General features: G+C 43.6%; 2 protein-coding genes across 28 annotated transcripts in view; one reads left to right on the forward strand and one right to left on the reverse strand.

The window, feature by feature from the left end:
- LOC100987733 (paternally-expressed gene 3 protein) overlaps positions 1-15,169 on the reverse strand; it is a 69,853-nt gene extending 54,684 nt beyond the window's left edge. For 5 of the 27 annotated variants that reach the window (XM_057300737.2, XM_057300734.2, XM_055104351.2 and 2 more), the window contains exons 1-4: positions 15,032-15,169; positions 10,487-10,573; positions 7,758-7,888; positions 858-933 (exon numbers count right to left, since the gene is read on the reverse strand). The gene's annotated coding sequence lies outside the window, so the exon portion shown is untranslated. Of the gene's footprint in view, positions 1-857; positions 934-7,757; positions 7,889-8,110; positions 8,232-10,486; positions 10,574-15,031 lie in introns of all 27 variants that reach the window. The other 22 variants (XM_057300735.2, XM_057300736.2, XM_008962224.4 and 19 more) reach the window with 7 other exon arrangements.
- Positions 14,301-22,959, forward strand: LOC130540997 (serine/arginine repetitive matrix protein 1-like). The gene is made up of 2 exons (XM_057300506.2): positions 14,301-16,036; positions 22,357-22,959. The coding sequence occupies exon 1, from the start codon at positions 14,301-14,303 to the stop codon at positions 15,348-15,350; it is 1,050 nt and encodes a 349-aa protein (XP_057156489.1). The 3' UTR covers positions 15,351-16,036; positions 22,357-22,959.
- The last annotated feature ends 720 nt before the right edge of the window (positions 22,960-23,679 follow it).

The following is a 23,679-nucleotide window of genomic DNA, read 5'->3' on the forward strand; positions in this document are numbered from 1 at the left end:
GAGATTGGACATAAATGTAAAGATTTTCAATCTCTCCTCTTTTTTATGTAACCAAGTAAAGCTATACATTTCCTTAAAGCATTTTTGCTATTATTTGCGTTTTATTGCGTATTTTAATGACTGGTCAGCACATCTGGTGCAACTAAGTAAGGCAATATGGGAAAGAAATCTAGGTCTGGGAGCATAAACTACCTACTGGCTTTACTTCCAGAGAAGAAAAAAAACCATATGCAACGAAAATTTTCTCCCTTTGTTTTAAAAGGAAAGCAAGTTTAAATTTTTTAATTTGGAAAAAGTCTAAAGGAAAACTGAAGGTGTTTCCATTATTCAGAGTCTCTCATTAGACATTATCACTTGGAAATCAATGTGGTAATCACGGTAAACTCATGTTTACTCGTCTCAGTGATGGGCTCCCACTTTCCTCCCTATGCAAACTGCCCTCCCACGCTCTCTCCTGCATATTATCATCCCATGGAGCTTGGGCACCATCCAATGCAAATGCCTCGATCCTGAAGACCTTAGCGACTGGACTATTTCCTTGCTGCCTTCCTTCACAGGACTGAGAAACCACAGAGAGCACAACATAGATAATGCTCTGCTGGGCAGAAGAATCCCAAAGCAAGGGAAGGCAACAGATCAGAGAGTCCAGGCTCCAGATGATTGGTGTGACATTTCAGACATGGTCACTCTAACCCAGGACAGGGCAAGAGCAGAGGTCTGTGCCTGTGAGGGAGACAGGCAAGGGCAGACGGCCCAACTCTGTTATGTGGCAGACAGACTCAGGAGAACACTCTGGTACCTGAAATGATACTAGCCCTCATCCTCAGGCAACAAGATACCCTCAGATATGTAATCACCTGTCTGGGAACAGGATCTTTTCGGGAACTTCAGACCAAGCAGCTATCCACAGGAACAGAGTCAAAACACAGGTACCTGCAGAAGTTTTAAAGGAAGAAATACATAGACTAAGAATATGAAAGACATGTAGAAGGAGTGTCAGAGAATTAACTCCCCAAACAACTGGGGACTCAAATAGCACTGGGGTGATGCCTTCTATACCTTCGGGGAAAGGCCATTCCCATGCTATATAAACCATGCCAGACAGGAGAAATAAAAAGCTTTCAAACTGTCTTTATGAAACCAGAACAAGTCAAAAACGCAAGACAAAGATATCACTAAGAAACCACGAACCAAAACTCATGAAAGCAGAAATAAAAGTCTTAATGCTGCTATTATTGAACATTATTCTATGCAGTTCTACTCAATTACAATAAGACAAGAAAAACACATCTGAGGCACAGAGAAATAAAACTAACGTTCCCTTATGTAAGATCTATATACATATATATGCTTCTATTCTGTGAATTTCTCTCCCTAACAGACATGAATTGAAGCATAAAGTACCCTAGGTGAAAGCTATATATCAGAATGGTAGGCTTATAGAGTTCAATAGGAAACCAATAATTTTTTTTAAAGAAAATACAAATAGCCCAACCTGACTCAAGAAGCGAGAAAAATATGACCACTAGGGAAGAAATCTAAAAAGCTGAAATAATGTAAAGAGCAACTTCCCAAGTAAACTTTCTGTGAATAAAATATTTACCGTGTTATAAAAACCATTCCAGAGCACAGAAAAGAGATGGAGGACTTCCTACAATTAATTTTGTGACCACTTGAATGCCCATATGTATCTTGTCACAAGGTGGATGCCAACTTCTGTGCCAAAAAAAATAAAACACATTGCTTTTCCTCAAGAAATTCAGGATTAAACATACACAATCTTCCCTTAACATGCTCAAGATTTTCTGACCAGGCCAATAGAACTTGGCCCTTGGTCAATAGAAGCCATTGAAAAATGGAAGTTATTTTTTTAACAGAAAAATCTTAAAAAAAAAAAATCAGACCTGAGCTACTTCCCACCATGGCAGAGGAAACTCATTTGGGAGTAAAGAAAGGCTCTGGAAACAAAACAATCAATCATAAAGCCGGGCAACATGTTTGTATGCACGGGAAGAAACAAGTACACTCATATACTGCCTGTGGCAATGCAAATTTTATCAAAATTAAAAGTGCACATATCCTCCTCTCCTACAAATTCTACTTCTATGAATTTACCTCAGAGATATGTAATGACCTATGTGCAAGAATATATTCATTGAAGTGTTGTTAATAGACAAGATATGTTATGTTTGTATAATGAATTACTATGAAACCCTTTAAAATAAGGCAACTCTAAATAAATGAGTATGAGATGATCTCCAAGATAGTTAAGTGCAAAACCGGACACAGCACTGTATACAGCATTCTAAGAAACTAAAAACAGATGTGCTTAGACAGATGATTTCTAGAAGGATATATAAGAGACTATTAATGATGACTAATCGTAATTGCCTCTGGGGAAGGGAACTAGGGGCCAGGAAAGGGAGGGCAACTTACTTTTTCATTGTATATTCTCCTTTTGTTTTTTGTTTTTATTTTTATTTTACCATGAGCATGTATTACCTAGTCAAAAAAATAAATTCAAAGTTAAAACAAAACAATAAACAAAACTACCAGTAGAGGCCTTTAGAGGTTGTGCTACTCACAGAGCGGGTGCAGGCAGCCGTAACATCTTTACACTGATGCTGAGCCCAGGCTCTCCCCCGCTCGCCTCCCTATCACCATCCACAGTTTGAATCCATGGTCATACCCTAACCTGGCCATTAGCAGGTACATGAAAGTCAATTTAGAAAACCCTAAAGAATCAACTTTGAAACCTGTTAGACCCAATAAATACTTATGATATTGCAGTTGCAATCTGAATATACCCCTCAATTACACCCAACAACTGTCAGTACATAAATACAATGCCATCCCCTATCTTGGCAATTCCACTTCTGAAATCTAACTCACAGACCCATCTGCCCATGTGCACAAAGATATACAGTTCAAAAGTGTGTTCACAAAAGCACTGTTTACAACAGCAGAGAACAGGGACAGTCAGGCAAATGCTCAAGCATAATTCCAATGGCAGAGACCACTGAAAGGCCACCACGTGGGAGACAGGAAAATAAAGATGGGCCCAACTTTTCTGCACTATAAAAACCAACCAAAATAAAAACCAAGCAAAAAGGGAGGGGGAAAAGTATTTTGTAACACAGATGACAGTTAATGTTTGAAATGTAAAAGGCTTTTGGCATTAGGAAAAATAGCCCAATATGAAAATAAACAACACTAATACACAGAGTTCCTAAAATTAGTGATAATAAAGGCCGGTTACTTAACATCAAAAATCAAAGAAATGTAAAATATTACAATAAACTTTTTTTGACCTGTCGAATGGGCAAATGTTTAAAAGATGAAAATTGATGCTAGTGAGGGTGTAGAGAAGCTAGCTGGTGCAGGCATGAACCACATTTCTGGATCCCATTTTGGCCACTGTTTAAAGATACTAAAAAAAACACCTACTTCTTTTGAACCAGCAATTCTCCATTTAAGAACAAATATAGCCAAGTAGATAAAATGATAATAAGAAAAAAAAGCTAAAAAGTCAGCTGCAGCTGGGCGCAGTGGCTCACGCCTGTAATCCCAGCACTTTGGGAGGCCGAGGCGGGTAGATTACCTGAGGTCAGGAGTTCGAGACCAGCCTGGCCAACATGGTGAAACTCCATCTCTACTAAAAATACAAAAATTAGCTGGGCGTGGTGGCAGTAATCCCAGCTACTCGGGAGGCTGAGGCAGGAGAATCACTTGGACCCAGGAGGCAGAGGTTGCAGTGAGCCAAAATCGCACCACTGCACTCCAGCCTGGGCAACAGAGCGAGACTACATCTCAAAAAAAAAAAAAAAAAAGTCAGCTGCACACTATGGTTTAACCTTTGTATGTACAGCTAATTTCTGGTTTGTAAAAGGTAAAACCTTGAGCACAAAATAATGGCAGGTAACACATTTTACACATGGAATGGTGGGAAGGGACGAGCACCACTGACAGGGAAACGTGTTCTGTTGTGTTATTGCTACGTAACCACAGTCCTAACACAAGTCACATTAGAGCAACCCAGAGCCAAAGGCAGAAGAGGAAGTGCTGGTCAACCTTCTCCTGCAGGGCTACCTGACACAAGGTGGGCCATATGCAATGAGGTTAGCTGCCTTCCTGGCCGAGTGGCCCAACCCTTAGCCTTGGATTCACCCCGTCCTCTACTTGCTGCCCAAAGGGCAACTAGCAGTGGGGTGAGATGCTGAAATTTGCACCTGCCAGGGCCACATACTTACCTCACCCTGACTGGGGAAGACCAGATCCCACGTGACCTTCTGTGACAGCGAGTCTGGCCAATCAAAAGCATAACTGCTCTACCCACTTGGCCCCCACTTCCCCAGGCCAGCTTCTCCATGGCAACAGCCACGCCTACCACTGAAGAAAACAGAAGATACGTGTTTGCAGGTGCTGAGAGGAAGAAAGGTCTAAAGGCTTGCCTGATGCTATCAAATGAAATATTAAAGCTGAGGAGTTAGTCTGCCTGAGGATGGCCTAAACGGGCCATCAATAAAAACGTAGCTTATTAATTAGAGCTGTGCTTGAAGATGTATGAATCCAACAGAACAACAGAGCACCTGTATTTATACCCTACCGCAAGGCCCCATGGGCAAAGACTCTGTTACCTTTTTCATCTCTATATTTTTATAGGTGTTCAATAAACATTATTTGCATATAGATGCAAAAACATTTAATAAACCCAATCTAACAAAGTCCAAATAATAGCCCATGATCTTGAAAGGCTATTCCAGGAATACAAGGAGGATGTCCCATCAGGGTAAACTGTTACATAAAGGATGAAAGGGGAAGAGGAGCCCACGAGCAGTATTTCAAGTTAAAAAACATTTGCAAACTTCAACAGCCTTTCCTCATAAATTCTTAGCAGAGTAAAAGCAGGAGACCATCTAAGCATTATAAAGACTTATCTCAAATAAATGCAAACAAGCATGTTATTAAACACTAAAGATGTTCCTCTGGAAGTGGGGACAAGGAAGGGACAGCTATACCAAAACTACAATTTAACATGACCCTGGAAGTCCTAGCTAGTGCAACTGAAGAAAAAGAAAAGTATAAATATGGGGCAAGCATTATTTTGAACTACAAAACCTTATGAGTAAATACAGCAAGAGAAATAATTCCCGTTAATAGCAAAACAAACAAATAAATCTCCATAAATAAATTTAACAAAGTTACCTGCAACTTCAAACAAAATTTCAAAACTTTACAGAAGGAACACAAAAATTAGCCGGGTGTGGTGGCATGCGCCTGTAATCCAAACTACTCAAGAGGCTGATGCAGGGGGGCCCTGGGAGGTGGAGGGGGCAGTGGGCTAAGATCATGCCCCTGCATTCCAGCCTGGGTGACAGAACTAGACTGAATCACCAAAAAAATAAAAAACAATAAAAAATAAAATAAAATAAAATAAATGACAGAAGGGCAATAAGTCTGAAATAAATACATAAAGACACATGTATCACATTTAAAAAGCTCCTTTTTATTTTGAGGTGGGGAGTTTTGACAAACTGATAATCCAGTTCTTCTGGAAGAATAAATGTACAAGAATATCAAGACAACCCTGCATAAGGTCTATTTGGAGTGGGAGGTGGTTTGTCTGTAAAATGACTCCAACACACAAAAATAAAGTGTTTTTTCCAATATAAGGATATAAACACTAGGACAAATATACCACTGGGACATAACAGAGTCCAGGATTCAACTGTGTAAAAGTCTATAGACACATGGGGACTTAATTTATAATAAAGGACTGGAAATGGATTCCTTATTTAAATATAAACTAGGAACTTTCTTACAGCTAAATGGCAAAGGATAACTTTAACAAAAAGGCCATGACAGGACCGCTTATACCTCAGTGTTTGGTTACTCAAGCATGCATTTCTAGAATTAGGATTGGCCTTTGACGTTAGGAAAGGCCAATATAACCACTGCTGGCATGGAGCCTCCCCTAAGAAATTAGGTATTTCAGCTACACATCTCTGGAAGGCTAAGGCCACTAGGGCCAGTGACAAACATACTTTGTTCTAAGTAAGTTACTGCATCCAAAAATCAGCATCTCTCCTGAGTTTTCATTAAACAAGGAATGAAAACAAAGTATTTAGCAAAATGTTACATAACCATTAAGTCGTGTTGTCAAGGAATGTTACAGCTTTATTTTCTGATTATAAAAATAAAACACAGCACTACATGCAGGTATTGCAAAACATTCACCATAGAAACTGCAAGCCACACCCACTGGTTAACTTTGTTGCTATTAATAAATCTTAAAATCTATACATATGTTGTTCTTACTGCAAATATTCCCATTTACGTGTACATAGAGAATGAGAATGTCCACACAATGGAATATAATGCAGTTTTCAGAAAGCAAAGCTATAGATGGAGACCTTGAGTGTGAACTGTTTAATAAATGGCATGATCTCATGTATGTAAAAAATAATCAAACATATGGCAGTACATACCAACTAAACTGGAAGAAAACTCACATAAACTTGTATTAAGACTATTCATAAAATAGAGGAAATCTATCAGAATAAATGATTAATAATAACAAGTCTCTGTTTCTTTTTCCATCTCTATTTAAAATGTTATTTTAACTTCACAATCAGGAAAAAAACTGAATATAAAAATGTAAGTAAATGCAATTACTGTTTCCTAGCGTGTTTGTTTTCCTTCCTGCCCAGCTTGTTACAGCACATCAGGCCCTGCCCTTTCTCTGCTGGGGTCCCCATAATACAACCTCCCTCTGACCCTTAAGCACTCCCACTGACAGTACCCTGTGGTCACCATCTGTACCTCCCCTCTCCAGTGACTGTACCACAGAGGGGGCTAACACGCATCAAGCTCCACACCCAAATCCTCACTTCATTGACAGCTGTCTAGCCGTCATATGGCTCAAGACTGAACTCTGGCCCACAGGGCAAACCCATATCCTTCCTGGCTTGAAGGTGGGCTCCCACACACCCCTCATTACTAAAGCTTCCACATCTCCCTCTGCTCTCTCTTCAGAGCAGGACTCAGTGTTAAGTAGTAGCCAACAGCAGTTAGGGGCACACAAGGGCTAGCTGACTCTGGGCCAGGGGACAAAGAAAGGTCACCAACTTCAAGGGGAGGGAGGAGAGGCGCCAAGTGATGGGGCCACTAATAAAGGATCCCTCTACACAGCCAGGCAGGAAGGGTGCTTCTGGGAGTCTGGCGTTCTTTGATCTCCAAAGGATGTTTTCTTTACACTAGATGTCTAAACATGAAACCTCTCTGTATACAGAACAAGCCTGGCACTGCCTGCTGCATGACAGCATTGCCATTGAAGTCTGGATGGTGGTACTGATGCCATTCTTTGGATATTTTATGACACTTTACTTCTATTCCATTAAAATGAGTAGGAAATAAAAGCATGGATCTCACAATTAATATAACACATAATAAAGATGAAACTCATCAGGCATCCTTGCCAGAAGTCAGGGAAGATCCATGGCTTTAATCAGAGAAATGATGGGTCAGTGTTCAACTGAGCAGGGAAGAACTTAATGAAAGAACACATCATGCACTAGAAAGCATCTGGGACCATGTGTGAGAAGAAATCCTGTGACTCCGGTTTGGCCTCAGGCTCCCACATCCCATCTGATGCAGGAGAAAATCCACTGAGTCTCCTTCAGTCCCATTTCTATTTACTTACTTTGGTTCCTCACCACGGTGCACCTAGATTCAGCCCCCTAACTCGTTCTACCTACCTCATTAAAAGGGGGCTGGAATTGAGAACTTTAAAGTCAGGAACCGAGGAGGTTACTCTCTTCGTCTCCCAGGGACAGCGTGGTGTGTGGTCTCGTCTCTCTTCTTGTTTGCTCCATTCTCCTGCCTCTCTCTGCAGACCGACATTCTCTACTTCAGCACGCACATGGAGTAAGATGCTGTCCCAGCCCAGGCCTACGTCACCTCCCAGTTTAAATGCCCGACACTCAGTGTCCCTTCATCCAAATTCTCAGTATGAAAGTGCATGCTACAGCCTGATTCCTTCTAGGGCAGTGGTTCTCAAACTCAGACGTGCAGAAGAGTTGCCTAGGGTGCTTATGAAATACGGAGCTACCTTTCCAGGTGGGATGACTCAGGAGGTCTGTGGTTCCCCAGGAAAGAAGCATTCCTACAATCACTCCAGGAGCTGTTCTTTGAGAACCACTGCTCTAAGGTATCCAGTCTGGTCCAATCACCTATGAATAAGGTACATATGGGACATAGGGACTTTAGAGGGAACAATTTTATATAGGAGCAAGGAGTAAATGACCACCAACTCCATCTCACAGGCCACAACCTCCACCCTCTGGTCTGTTGGCTGGCTTCTCTCAGATAATCTCAACATCCTGGGCTTATTTCTACCACATTAAGCTTAGCACTTACCACACTGCAGCAAAATCTCCTTGTTGTTGTCCATCCTTGAGAGATTTCCCCAAAAGTTTAGAAAGAGAGGAAATAATATCTAAGAGTTCAGTCTTATGACCAGCACAAAATGGTTCAAGACAAATAAAGCTACTTTAAAGAGACAAAATGTCTTCCAGAACAGTATGAGTTATTTGACTATATTCTAATAACAATAATTGGCTCATCTGACTTTTTTAAGGGGAGGGAGTACTAAAATGTAGGCCACAAAGCTTGGTCCATCCAACCATCTACAGGATAGTGAACAACTCTCATCAGACCTAACTTGAATGGAGTTTGGGAAGGACAAGGGTGTTAGATAAGGGGCTTCCGATATCTTGGTAACCCTAAGCAAGGGTTTCACTGTGACAACATGGCTGTACCAGGCTATGTGACAAACCAGCGCTATTAAAGCTCACCCACATCCTCTTGGTTCTGATTCCATACTCACCAAGCAACCTTCTCATTATGGTTGTGTTTCCCATGTAGGTCTGCCTACAGGGAGAGAATTTGCTGATCATACACACTGCTGAGTACTTGGGTCCCTGCTACTGTACTCCTACCATGAATTAATAAACCAGAATTGTGGGAACAGGAACATCCTATTTCAAGTCACATGTCAGTACGGTTTTAAGTCTCCTGAGCTTAGTTAAATGTGGATCTACCAACATGAGCCCTCCGGCAAAGGAGGTTTCCAAGTCTCCACAGGGTTAAGCAACATAATGCATATCTTGAGCACTGAGGCCAGGAATACACCAACCCATCCCAAGGGCTCACCTGGTCATGTTAGCTTCTCCCTAAGCAGTATTCCACCACCACCATAGCCACCTATCTTGGTAAACACATTCTTACTCTTCTTGTGATGGGAGTCTCCATTCAGTAGACACTGAGGCCAGGGATTATGACATTCACTTCTGGAGACTCTAAGCCTGGCATGATCCTGTCCTGGATCAGGCCCAGTATCAATGCTTGCTGACAAATGAACAAACAGACAACCTCTAGCTATGTGCTTGCTTCCCCACATCATGTGACTCACTGTGCCTTCTCTGAATCAGTCAGCAGGCCATGAACAGAGAAAGTGAGGAGTCTCCCTCCTCAACACCTCTCAAATAATCTACCCACTTCACTCCTCCCTGTGATATGACCACAAACCAAGCCACCATCTCTCACCCAGGCCCAAGTTGGTCTCCCCACACCCACTGCGTCCACACTCCCCTTCTGCACCCTGAAACCAGATGATCTTTTTAAAACCACAAATCTGATTATCATGATACTCCCATGGTTAAAAGCACTTCCCACTGCACTTCAGGTCAAGCCCAGTTACTCACCACAGATTACAAGTCTTTTCACAATGAAACCACAACTTACCTTCTTCCTACCTCAATCAGATGCCACTCAACAATTCCCTTGCTCTAGGAATCCTGGATTTTCAGCTCCTCTCTCTGCATCTCTCAACAACAACCCTATCCCCTCTGCTGAGACTACTCTCCCCATGACACACACCATTCACACTCCTTCAGGGCTCAGCTTTAATGTTCTTGACCATCTCAGGGAGGCCCCTATGTGGCCTCTCTAAGATTAAGTCGGCTGTTGCTAGCAGATGTTCTCTTGCAAAAGTATAAATCAAACAATTATGTTTTCCACAGCTTTAATTCCCAAATAGACTAAAAACTCTTTGAAAACACTTCCTTTCCCCCACTGGGGCTATGTCCCAGTACCTGGCACAAAGTACACACTTGATCAATATTCGCAAATGAGTGGATGAATCTCTCATGCTTCTTTAATCACCAGGCAAGAGAAAAAGAGTAGCCCTGAAGGAGTAGCTGAGTATGAGAAAAAGAGGGAGGATACTGAAATGGATGGTGTGAGGCCAAGGAGAATTTTTAGAGAATACACAATCCACCAGAAGAGTCTGGGTGTTCTCAGAGGGCACAAATGGTGCTGGGGTGGCTATGTGGAACACATATGCAGTAGGAAAGTGTCAGAGTAAGGAAGTGCGGTGGTCACTCCAAAGATGAATGTGGCACTGTGAGGAGGAAATTCAACTCACCTGGACCCAGCCACCTAGCGTTTGGACCTAGTCCCTCTTCCTCTCGCCAGTCGTCTCCAAGAAGGACGGAAGATCAAGAAGGCAAAGCTGTAGAGAAAAAGAAAATGTGAGACGCCAAGTTTATTTTGCAGTTACTGGGTTCCTCAGGGGGGAACAATACCACAACAGTTCCACATTTATCTTCTATGATGGCACAGGTCAAATGAGACCATGAAGAGCATCCCATCCAGGATGAATGGCCATGGGTATAGCTCCCTTAGACCACGTCACACCCTGGGATGTACTCGTAGACTTTCTCCAACAAGGTTACATCAAAGGCATTCAAGTCAATTTCTGGGGTGTCTTACAACCTTCTCTGGGGCTCTAGATTAAGGAATCAATTCAAGAACCCCATTTTTGGCGCTGGCCGTCCCCATATTAGGACCGCTATCCTATCGTTATTATTAGGTAATAGTACCCTTTATCACGTAAAATATTTTAGGGTTTATCAACATGTTCTCAGTGGACTAATAGGACATAGTCCAAGTCCCACTGCACCTCAGAGTATGTGTTCAATCAATTAGAGGTCCCTGGGGGAAGGACCTTCATGATTATGAGACTGGTTTATATTCCAAGAGTCAGGTGGGCATATTTTGGTGAGGTTAAAGAGCTTATTAAAAACTATTCAAAGGATGGGCGCAGTGACTCGCGCCTGTAATCCCAGCACTTTGGGAGGCCAAGGCGGGCAGATCGCCTGAGGTCAGGAGTTCGAGACCACCCTGGACAAAATGGCGAAACCCCTGGTCTACTAAAAATATAAAATTAGATGGGCATGGTGGCGCGCGCCTGTATTCCCAGCTACTCTGAAGAGGCTGGGGTGGGAGAATCACTTGAACCCGGGAGGCAGAGGCTGCAGTGAGCCAAGATCACGCCACCACACTCCAGCCTGGGTGAGAGGGCCAGACTCTGTCTCAAAAAAAAAAAAAAAATTATGACAGGCTAGGAAGGAAGCGTCATATGTGTCACTTTCCCTACCTCAAACAAAACCAAAGGGCTGACTTAAGATCTCCTTGGGTGGAGCCAGGGCTAGGTAAGTGAGCTCTACGACTCCGTAGGAGAGCTAGGGCTGGGAGGGCCACACCCAAACGAACTAAGCTTTGGAAGCTGGGCAGCCCTCTAGCGGCTCTGCTCATGAACAGTTTCTTCAGAGGCCCCACCCTACCTATGGGGCAGCCCCTTTAAACACACCCCCACCTGCCCAGGGCAGCCTCCTAGTTCCCATGCACTGCCCCTCTCAGGACCACCCGCAGCCCTGAATTTTTCCACCTCCAGCTGTACGATTTTGAGTGAAAATCCTTCACCAAGAGAGTCTCCAAATCACCTAGACCCCAAATCTTACACCCACAGCCCACTTCCTCCATTTTCTCACTTAAAATCCCACCTTTCCCCAAATCTCTTAAAACGTCTGAGTTTGGCCTTGGATTCCACTTTTCTCCTCGCTGACCCAAGGCTGCACAGCTGAACCCGCCCGCTTCCCGAGGCCTGGCTTTGGCGCCCCCTGGAGGAAGTAAGGCGCCACCAGCCATGAAGGCACGCTGCCCAAGATAGCGGGTAGGGCTCAGCTGGCACGCCAGTGCAGCCCGCGGTCACTCAGGAAGGCTCCAGTGCAGGCCCCACCCATGAACCGGCAAAGATGGCACAGAATGAATGAACACGGCCCTACGGCCCCGCCTACCTTGAAATCCCCTCAGCCCCCTCCAACAGCCCTGCTGTCACTCAAGATGGCGCCTGCGCAGTACACCTCTGCTGCCCCCCGCCACCGGCCAACACACGTGGTACTAGGATGGACGGGGCTCACGCCCACTCCTACAGCGCAGCTGTCATTCAGTAATGGTGCCTCCGCAGTGCACCCGCCACACTGAATGCCGGCTGCTCTATCAGACAAGACACACATGCTATGGCCCCCCTCAGTCACTCAAGACAAAGCAGACCCTCCCTCAGAACCGCACCTGCAGCCAGCCCAGCTGTCATTCAGGATGGCACCTGCACAGTACACCTTGGCTGCCACCTAATGGCCAGCAAAGATGATGCCACAGAGTGGGCGGGGCCATGCAGCCCCCGTCAGTCACTCAGTCCTCTGCACCCGGCCCTACAGCCAACCCAGCAGTCATTCAAACCAGTGCCTGTGTGACTGCCCTCAAGTGCCTCACTACAGCCAAAGATTGCACCACAGTGTACCAGGCTCGGCAGCCCCTAGTCACTGAGACAGCCCTCCCTCATGCCCGCCCCTGGGGCCGACCCAGGTGTCACTCAAGATGGCGCCTGCGCAATCAACCTCGGGCGCCACCCTGTGGCTAGCACAGACAGTACCGTGGAGGCGGTGGGGGGCAGTGGAGGTGAGGGTGCTCTCAGCGCTATCAGTCCCGAGGAACGGTCCCGGGCCCCAGCCCTTAGCCCCGCCAGCAGGGCGCCTGCACAACCCGCCTCGCAGCTCCCCCACTAAGCCGCCCCCATACACAAGATGGAACCGCACGCATCCTGTGGTGAACAAAGTCTCGGTCAGGCAACAACAGGGGAAGGGGTGAGCCTCTGCCACCGTTAGCCAAAAACACAGCGAGCGCGCTGATAACCCGTCACCCTGTCCTTAAGGATAAATGGCTCCGCGGCCGCTAAGGCAAACTCTTTAGGCACGTCTCCCGGCTCCCCCAGATGCGGGGACTGAGCCAGTCCCACTGGCAAAACAGCCTGGCGACCAGCACACACAGCCCAAGGAGCGCGGCACTCCACAGCTTTCCATCACCGCAAGGCAGGCAGGCACAGCAACCGTGGCCCCGCCCCTCCCTGTGGACAACCCCACACCTCTGCGGCAAACCGCAGCCGCCCCGATCAAAGATGGCACCCAGGTGGGCGGGGCTTGAACAGACCGTCCCGCCCATGCCACCCGCAGCCACTTCAGCCTTGCCCCGCCACATCTGCCGCCAACCAATCCGGGCAACGCCTGCGCGGCAAACCTCAGCTGCCCCCATCAAAGATGGCGCCCAGGCGGGCGGGCCTTGTCTCGCCCAACCAACTAGGACAGCGCCTGCGCAGCAAATCTCAAGCACTTTCATTAAAGATGGCGCCCAGGTGGGTGGGGCTTGAACAAACCACTAGGTCCAATGCCACCCTGTCACTTCAGCCTTGCCCCGCCCCATCTGCCACCAACCAACCAGGACAGCACCTGCGCAGCAAACTCCAGCAGCCCCCATCAAACATGGCATCTAGGTGGGCGGGGCCTGAGCAGATCGTCATATCCAATGCTACACAGTCACTTCAGCCTTGCCCCGCCCCCTCTGCTACCAACCAACCAGGGCAGCACCTGCATAGCAAACCTCAGCAGCCCCCATCAAACATGGCGTCCAAGCGGGCAGGGCCTGAACAGATCGTCACATCTAATGCCACCCAGTCACTTCAGCCTTGCCCCGCCCCATATGCCACCAACCAATCAGGGCAGCACCTGCGCAGCAAACCTCAGCATCCCCCATCAAACATGGCGTCAAAGTGGGCGGGGCCTGAGTGGATCGTTACCCAATCACTTCAGCCTTGCCCCGCCCCACTTGCCGCCAATCAACTAGAACAGCGCCTACTCGGCAAACCTCAGCCACCCTCATAAAAGATGGCACCCAATGGGTGGGGCTGGAACAGACCATTACATCCAATGCAACCCACAGTCATTCAGCTTTGCCTCGCCCCATCTGCCACCAATCAACCAGAACAGCGCCTGCGCGGCAAACCTCAGCCACCCTCATAAAAGATGGCACCCAGTGGGTGGGGCTTGAGCAGACGATTACGTCCAATGCCACCCAGTCACTTGAGCCTTGCCCCGCCCCATCTGCCGCCAACCAACCAAGGCAGCTCCTGCACAGCAAGCCTCAGCCGCCCTCATTTAAGATACCGCCCGAGAGGGCGGGGAAAGAAAACCCCTACAGGCAGGACAGCCCTTCGCCCCTCCCACCACCACTGCGGCAAACAAGCCCCGCCCCCAGAGGGTAGCCGGGCACGCCGGCGCCGCGAGGCCGATGGCACCCCGCAGGAAGGGGCATTTTCGCAGCCCCCAGACCCAGCCCAGGAGGCCCAGGGCTCCCGAGAGCCGCATTCCACCGTGGCAACAGGGATAGCATTGGTGTCGACCTTGCTGGACTTGCCGTGGCAGAGCCCCCGGCTGTCTGCCCTAATGCCCCCGGTTTGCTGCGGTGGCCCCCGGCCAGTCAGAAAGGCGCGGAGACCCCGCAGCAGCCCCTCAGACCCCGGCCCGCAAGATGGCGGCACCAACGCAGCAGCCCGGGCTGCACCCACCCCTGCCCCAAAAAGGCACCAACCATCCACAGCCTGGCCGCCACTGTGCCCACTCTCGGACTGGGCAGCGGGCGGCCAAGTACCATGTCCGCCAGCCCGCCCTGCCACAAGGGTCGCTGGCTTGCCGCGGGGTCTTGGGCTTGCGGCAAGACGGCCACTCTGGCCCAGAGCCGTCGTGACACCAAGGTCCCGCGGGCAGGAGGCGCGCGGGGCGGCCGAAGGCGCACTCACCTCACCTCAGTGCTGCGCAGCCTCGTGCACGAACAGCCGCCTAGCGCACCCTCATGGCGCCCGGCGCCCGGCGGCGCCACCAGCCCAGGGTAGACATCTCCCGCGCCTCCCAAACCTCTTCTCCCGCAGCTGCCCAGACTTCTGCACCGAGGTGCAGCTCGACGCCTCCTTGTCAGGGCTTCTCCGCAGAGGCGGGGCTTCTGTGCTAGCCAATCAGCAGCCTCGCCGCCCTCTCCGGGCCCCCTCACCACAGCCCTGTGACGTGCCAATCAGGCTGCGGTTGCCACAGCAACAGTTTGGCGCGAAGGCTGGGGGCTGACGTCAGGGAGTGGCCGTGAGGGACCCCAAAGCCAGGTCTGGAAAAGGGGGGTGGGTTGGGTGGTGGGGGTGCAGCCCCCAAAGAAATGGGGGTCGAAATGGAGGAAACCCCACTGAGATGCTCAAATGTAAAACCGCTGAAGAATAAAGGGACAAATGTACACATCTGTCTAAATGAAAAAAATGAAAATCCTGGCCGCAAAAACACATACATTGACGTCTAAAGACCTGCAGGGAAGACAAGACTTTTCCGCCTGGGACACATGAAAGACATCGAGCTAATTTCCTTAATAAATGAAGAGCTCTTGGAAACCAACGAGATAAAGACCAAACCAAGACAGAAAAATGGGCAAAAGGGATAAAACTGGCAATTCGCAAGAAAATGCAAACGGCTGGCCGACCTGCGAAGGAAACATCACGACCTATTTGCATAAAGAAATGCAAACCTGAAACACCGGGCACGTGCGGTTTAGGGGAGCGGGCAGTCTCACACACTACTGAGTTGTTTCCCACCAGCCGTCAGTACAGACCTTCCACTGCGTAAGCCCACTGCATTGCCATTTAATAAAACAGCAAGAAAATGAGAGAGAAAAATAATGAGGTAGAATTGTATGGGATTATTAAGGATTGAATTCTCGGTAGATTTAGTGAAATATACAAGTTACTGAAGTTTGTAGAAACGAACTGGTAAGTAAGTGTTTTCTCATTTATTTGTTTTTTAAGGATAAACCCAAATATAGGTAAAACTGTTGGAAAGGTAGGCAAGAAATTGTTGATGAGTTACTTCTAGGGACAAGGAATGTGGGGTGGAAGAGGGATTTTTCCCTTCTGCCATCCATACTGTGAATTTCCTTGGCAGAAATACGTATTTCTTCTCTGGCAGTAAAATCAATGAATTACTAAAAGTTCACTAATGTACTCTTTGGTCCAACTATTCCACTCTCAAGGAACTAAAAAAGCAAAGGAAATACAGGGATATACAGAAGATTCTATACAGGGATATTCACGGAGCATCATTTTTATCACCAAAAATGTGCTCCATAGAAAAGAATTAAACTGTATTCTGGTAAATTTACACAGCGCGATTTTAACTGACTAATAAAAATGCTGTATGATTTTAACTTTAAAGGAAAAAATCTGTAAGATGTGGTTAATTACCAAAAGGTGTTTACCTAAGGAGCACACAGACTTTAATACCCCAAATTAAACTTTATATTATACTCAAGGAGTTATCAGTGGTTGCTTGCTACACTGAGAAGCTGCTTTATGTGTTTTAGACTCCCTAGACCATCAACAGTCTCTTTTTGCCCAGCAGTGCCACATAAACATAATATACGAATGAAAACACTGTGCTTCTTATGAAAATACACGTTCAAAACAAGTTCCCCAGCAGGAAGATTGAAGGTGAATGTGGTAGTACCCTGACTTAGGTTACAGATTTTCAAATCTGGCTACTCATTAGGCTCACCTGGAGAGCTGTTAAACAATGCAGATTCCCAGTGTCCCACAGAGATCTTTGTTTTTCAGGTTCCCAAGGGATCCTAATGTCTGGTTAAGGTTTTGTAGGTGATTTTAATATATTTTAAAGACTCCATCATCCCCCTGTCTCCTCAAAGGCCTCTATCTGCAATACCAGTTTCTCTCCGGATCCTGAATCATTAATTTCCACAAGACACCACATGCTCTCAGAGCTCCTGCAGTTACCACCCCCTTGCTCAGCACCTCTTGGCCCTGAAAATGCCTCTTGATAGAGCAGTCTACTGTCACTAACTCAATGGTTTTACCATACATTCTCTCCTGCTAACATATATGCCCCACAGGCTTCCATCCCTTCCAAACCCACTGAAATTGCTTGACAATTTCAGCAATTCCTTATGTGGCCAAGAAACTTGCTCTTAATCTCACTTTATCTCTCAGTAATATTCAACATCCTCATTAAAACAAGCAAACAAAAACAAAATCCCATGCTATCTTATTTTTGGTGACAATTACATGGTCCTGGTTTCCGCTCCCCCCGCCATCAGTGGTCTCTTCTCAGTCATAAATGGCTTCTGCTCTGCTTGCCATCTACACGCTGGAGGGTCTTGCCTCAGAACTTAGTCACTAGTCTTCTCCATCAATGTCCACTCCCTAGGTAACAACCCTTCCCTCCTCACCTAGTCACATAATTTAAATGTCACCTACATGCCAATGGCTCCCAAATTCCAATCCTCTGCCACAGGACTGTCCACAAAAGCGCAGTCTTTTGCTTAGAAACTGACTGCTCCCCTTGGATGTCTATCAGGCAACTCAAAGCATTTAAAACAAATATTAATTTCCCTTTTCCCCATTTCTATAAACAGTAGCAGTTGCTGAAGCCAAAAAACAAAAACAAAAGACGACAAAAAAACCCCTCACGATTGTTCTCGTTCCTTTTTTCCTTGCCACCAACATCCAATTTATCAGCAAGTCTTGCTGACCCTATCTAAGGCAAATCCCAAATTTGTCCCATGATTTCCCTTTCCATGGTAGTCCTAAGAAACATTATCTTCCTACAAAAACCCTTCTTCCATTCCAAACCCTTCCTCCAGTATTCTCCACACAGTATTAAGGGTGATCTTGCAAAGCAAAAAAGATGTCAATGTTCCAGCTTGAATGACCTCCTGCCCCCCATCCCAATTGCATTTAAAGTCCAAAAGCCCAAAATTAGAAGAGCCAACATAATCTTTTGTCTTAGAGGACAATTAAATATAGGTGTTGTAAAATTTCACAATCTTTTCCTTCAATGCCTAATTTAAGAAATTCTTCCCCACACGGATGTCATAAAGATATTCAAATAGCCTGTGCATTTTAGTTTTCTTTATGGTTATTTTTGCCTATGTTCTGTGTTAGGGATCTAATTTTCCCCTGACTTTGTATCATATTTCTGTATATGAGCAAGTCTGTGCTTGAACTCTCTTGTTGGTCCCCTGATCCATTTCTGTATCTCTGTGCATTAAGGCACCATATTATTACAGCTTTACAGTATCTTGGTATTTGAAAGGGCGACTGCCCTACCTTGTTTTTCAAAAGTGTCTGGCCCTACCTTGTCTTTCAAAATTATCTGACTCTTAGCCCACCATCTTTCAAATAATTTTTAGAAGCAGCTTTTAAAGTATGATGAACTATCCTATTGAGATTCTGACATTTTATTAAATCCACACAGCAATTTAGAGAAATTGAAAACATTATATCAAGATCTCTCATCTTTGACCATTGTCTATATCTCTTACGGCTGTCAATGATACACTGCAATTTTTTTTTTCCCTATAAAGGCCTTATTTGACTTTAGGAGGTCCTTTTTTTCCCCCATTAATTGTATAATTGGTTATTTAATAGTTTCATAATTACAAAAAAGTTGCAAAGATAGTACAAAACTTCCCCACCCTGTTTTCCCTGATGTTAATACCTTACGTAACCTTGCTACTTTGTCAAAAAGAAGAGATAATATTAACGTTAAACAAACTACAGACTTTGTTTTGATTTCACCCATTTTTCCATTACTATCTTGCTTCTGTTCCAGGATCTCATCCCAGACACAGCATTACATTTAGTGATTACATCTCCTTAGGCTCCCCAAGGCTGTGACAGCTTCTCAGTATTTTGTAGAATACTCAGTTTGTTTGATATTTTCTCACAACTTGATTTGGGTTATGAATTTTTGAGAAGAGTATCTGCTATTGCCTTTTTTTTTTTTTTTTTTTTTGAGACAGAGTCCGGCTGTGTCGCCCAGGCTGGCGATGCAATGGCTCAATCTCAGCTCACTGCAACCTCCACCTCCCGGGTTCAAGCAATTCTCCTCCCTCAGCCTCCTGGGTAGCTGGGATTACAATCATTTGCCATCATGCCCAGCTAATTTTTGTATTTTTAGTAGCGATGGAGTTTTACCATGTTGGCCAGGCTGGTCTCGAACTCCTGACCTTGTGATCAGCATACCCTGGTCTCCCAAAGTGCTGGGATTACACCGCACCCAGCCTGCTATTGCTTTTTATATGCTGACTTTGGATCCAGTGAACTTGTTGACTTTTTTTTCTACACAAATTTTTAAAATATTAACATGCTAATTAATGACTTCATTTTTACTTTCGGAGTTTCACCATGTTGGCCAGGCTGGTCTCGAACTCCTGACCTTGTGATCAGCATACCCTGGTCTCCCAAAGTGCTGGGATTACACTGCACCCGGCCTGCTATTGCTTTTTATACGCTGACTTTGGATCCAGTGAACTTGTTGACTTTTTTTTCTACAGAAAAAAATGTTCCTGTATTTTTAAAATATTAACATGCTAATTAATGACTTCATTTTTACTCTCATTGACAATCATACCTCACTTCATTAACATAATGCATTGGCTAGGACTTCTGGGGTGATATTGAACAAGTCTTGTCCTATATTTGAAAGGGGATACTCTTATCTTTACTATGAAGTAAAAACATTCACTGCAGGCTTGTTTTGTACAGCCTCTTTATTGGGGGTTAAGGAAATTCCCTTAAGTTCTAGTTTTTTAAAAAAATTTATCATAAGTTTAATTTTATATAATGACTTCTCTGCATTCATTGGGAAGATTGTATTATTTAACATCATCTGATGATTGGTGAATAAAGCAGGTTTTATGTTGAAAACTGTATTCCTAAACCCTGCTTGATCATGATTATGAGTATCTGATTCATATACACATGCAGCTGGGTACTACTGAGTTATACTTTTTTATTACACTATCCTTGTCTGGTTTTGCTACCAAGGTTATAACAGCCTTATAGAATGATTTGGATTGTTATCTCACTTCTTATATTCTCTACCATAGTTTATAAACTCCTCTCCATTGGAAATTATGTCCCTTTTTCTATTACTAATATTATTAATCTCTCCATAGTTTCTCCATCAGTTTTGCCAAAGATTTGACAGTTTTGTCTTTTTAAAATGACTTGATTTTGTTGACCATATTCTTCCTTCTTTTCCATGTAATTAATTTCTGTTCTTTTTGTAGTTCTTTCTTGTTCAGTTCTGTATTTCATTGTTTCCATTAGATTTCCTCTTTGCGACATGAAGAAACGTCTTTAGGGGTCAAAGATCTTGGGGAAAAAAACTATCTTTTGAATACAGATTTCCAAATTAATTGCATTATACTCATATAGCATGGCCCATATGCTACTATTTCACATTTGTCAAAGCATCCTTGGTGATCTTAAGATATGGTTAATTTTAATTCTTCAATATATTAGAAAAGAATGAGTATTGTCTAATTGTTAGGTATCAATTTCTATTTATGTTCATAGAATCAACTTGTTAACTGTGTTCAGATTTTTAGTATTCTTGGTAATTTTTTGTCTGCCTGATCTATCTGTTCTAGATATAATAAAATCTCCCAATATTCCTATGGTTTTATCCACCACTCCTTAAAATTAATAGTTTTTGCTTTATATATATATTTCAAGGCTATGTTTTTAGGTGCAAACAAGGCCATGACTCTTTGTTGAGAAACACAGGGAAGTTAATCTGTTTACATCTTTAATTATTGATGTATTTGTTTAATATGCTTTTTGTCATTTATTTTCTCCTTTCCTGCCTTCTACTAAATTGATCAAGTTTTCTTTAGTCCCCTTTTTTCCTTCTGCTTATTTGGGAGGTTTCAATTATATTTATTACTTCACTGTCTATCTTTAAGTTCCTAATTTCTACACAAGCATATATTTTTTTAACAGACTATAAAGTACTAAAGCAAACATGTTGGCACACGTTAGCAATTCACTGGATTTCCCATTCCCACCTTCATTAATATTGTCTAGAATTTTAATTATACCTGTTTTAAACAAATGAAAACATTTTTACAGTCAATGATTAATTATATTTACTGGTATTTCAAGAATTTATTCACTCATTCTTGTTTCTTGAATCTCACTCCTTGTCCCTCGAGGTTTACTTTTTCTCATTGCAATAAATCCTTAAATGGGTCTTTAAATAAGTGTATAAGGTAGTCTATTTGTATTTCTAAAAATGTCTTTATAAGACATTTTTGAATGACATTTTAGCCAGGTATGGAATTCTTAGGTAACCTTTATCTTCTCTCCTTATTTTGAAGATATTATTCCATTGTCTTCTAACAAACCTGATGAGGAGGTCTGCATCAGCGTAATGTTCCTTTCTAATAACGTCTAGTTTTTCCCGCGGTAGCTTTCAGAATAGATGTTATGTATAGATTTTTGTTTATCCTGCTCAGGATTGATGTGACCAATGAAGGTCTTTCTTCCATTCTGGAGAATTCTTGGGCCAGTGTTTCTTTAAATATAACTTTTCTGCCATTCCATTTCTACTCTTTTCAACCTATAAAGTATAATGACCCGTCTTAATCCATCCTCCATTTGTCTCAATCTTTCTGTTTTTCATACTGTTTTCTGTGTTTTCTGAGTAACTTCTCTTTTTAACTGCATCTGGTAATAGCATTTCCCTAGATGTTTTAAATACAGTAACTATGTTTTCTGTTCTATGATCTCCAATTGGTACTTTTTTTATATCTACCTTTCTCAAATGGATGAACATTTTATGGACACTATTCTTTATTTCTTCAAAAATCGTAAAGTCACACTAACACTATTTGAATTGCATTTTGAAAGGACTGAATTCATGTCTTGATTGCTGGTTTTGCTGTCTTGTTCATTTTAAGATTTCCTAACTTTAACCCAGTGCTTTGCAAGTTTAGTTTCTAAGTGTTTTTCCTATGGGTTATCTTTTCCCCTCCTCTCTGAACTTTTCTTCCCTCCATGTCTTTTTGGCTGTCTCTACCTCACCCATGAGAAGCACAGTCCAGAGACAATCTTGTATTGTCAACTGGGGATTTTGTGCCATGTGAAAAAAGGGGTGTATTAGTCACTGAGCAAGATTAAAGCTTAGGCTGGGTCCTCTCTCCACGGCTCTGTTTTTTCACCCCCTGCCACCACTCGTAAGTAAAAAACCTGGGTAACCATCACTGTTTTTGTTGTTGTTGTTTTTCCAGGCTCCTTTTATGTCAGGAGAGTCCAAATCCAGTACCTGTTTGCCACAATGAGCCTGGGACCTCAACATGCATGGAGTGCTTCTGGACCTCATTACCCAAGAGCAGTCAGATTCTTAATTTCCTCTGCCTTTTTCAAGATCATTACTTCAGAAGGTTTATGTTTTCAATTCCACATATCCTTGCATTTTTCTTTCAAGTTTTGACCCATATGGATATCTTAAATATTCCTATTATTGCAAGTTTATATTAAAAGGAGGTTAAATTGTGAACTCACAAACTCATAGCATCATAGCACCATCTCAATCAAAAGTATTATCTTCTGTGAACTGCAACAGTTTTCACTTCTTTCGCAAGTGTGGAGTGACGTTTGCCTGAGGCTGTATGACCTGTGATATCATGACAAATTGAAGGCCAAAGCAGATGCGAATCCAGCTGTTTTCTATTAAGTCAAATGCCAAGGAGATTTACAAAGATGTAAAACAATGCGCCTCTTCTCAATAACCTTTGGTTTTGAAAATTGTTATTTTTCATAAAAAATGTTGCTTCCATTAACCTGTAATAGGTTTACTACCATTATTTTAAATAAAATACACATTTTAAATGACTTAATTTTTTCTTAAGATATAATTGATAAGTAAAAATTGTATATATAGTGTACAACATGGTGTTTCAATATACATATACATTGTAAAAGGATATCAAGCTAATTAACATATCTATCACCTCACTATTTTTGTGTGTGAAGAACACTTAAGATCTACTCTGTTAGCAATTTTCAAGTATAAACTATAGTCACCATACTGTGCAACAGATCACCAGGACTTTTTAATCCCATCTAACCGAAATTTTGCACCCTTTGGCCAACATCAGCTCATCTCCTCTGACCCCTGACAACCACCATTCTACTCTCTACTTGTATAAGTTCAACTTTTTTAGATTCCACATATAAATGAGATCATGCAGTGTTTGTCTTACCATAATGTCCTCCAGGTTTATCCATGTTGTCATAAGTGACAGCATTTCCTTCTTTTTAAAGGCTGAAAAAGTATGCCATTGTACATATATTCATTTTATTTATCCATTCATCAATCCATGGACAATTAGGTTGATTCCACATCTTGGCTAATGTGAATAATGCTGCAATGAACATAGAAGTGTATACTGATTTTGTTTAGATATGTAGCCAGAAGTGAGATTGCTGGGTCATACGGTAGTTTTACTTTTTTTAAATGAATTTCCATACTGTTTTCCATAATGGCTATATTAATTTACATTCCCACCAACAATGTACACAGGTTCCCTTTCTCCATATCTTTGCCAACA

Source organism: Pan paniscus, chromosome 20 (genome assembly GCF_029289425.2).
Source record: "Pan paniscus chromosome 20, NHGRI_mPanPan1-v2.0_pri, whole genome shotgun sequence".
Lineage (NCBI taxonomy): Eukaryota > Metazoa > Chordata > Mammalia > Primates > Hominidae > Pan > Pan paniscus.

What these genes read in the sequence shown, in the direction of transcription:
- LOC130540997 (XM_057300506.2), top strand. Translation starts at nt 14,301, where the DNA reads ATGCCACCCAGTCACTTGAGCCTTGCCCCGCCCCATCTGCCGCCAACC.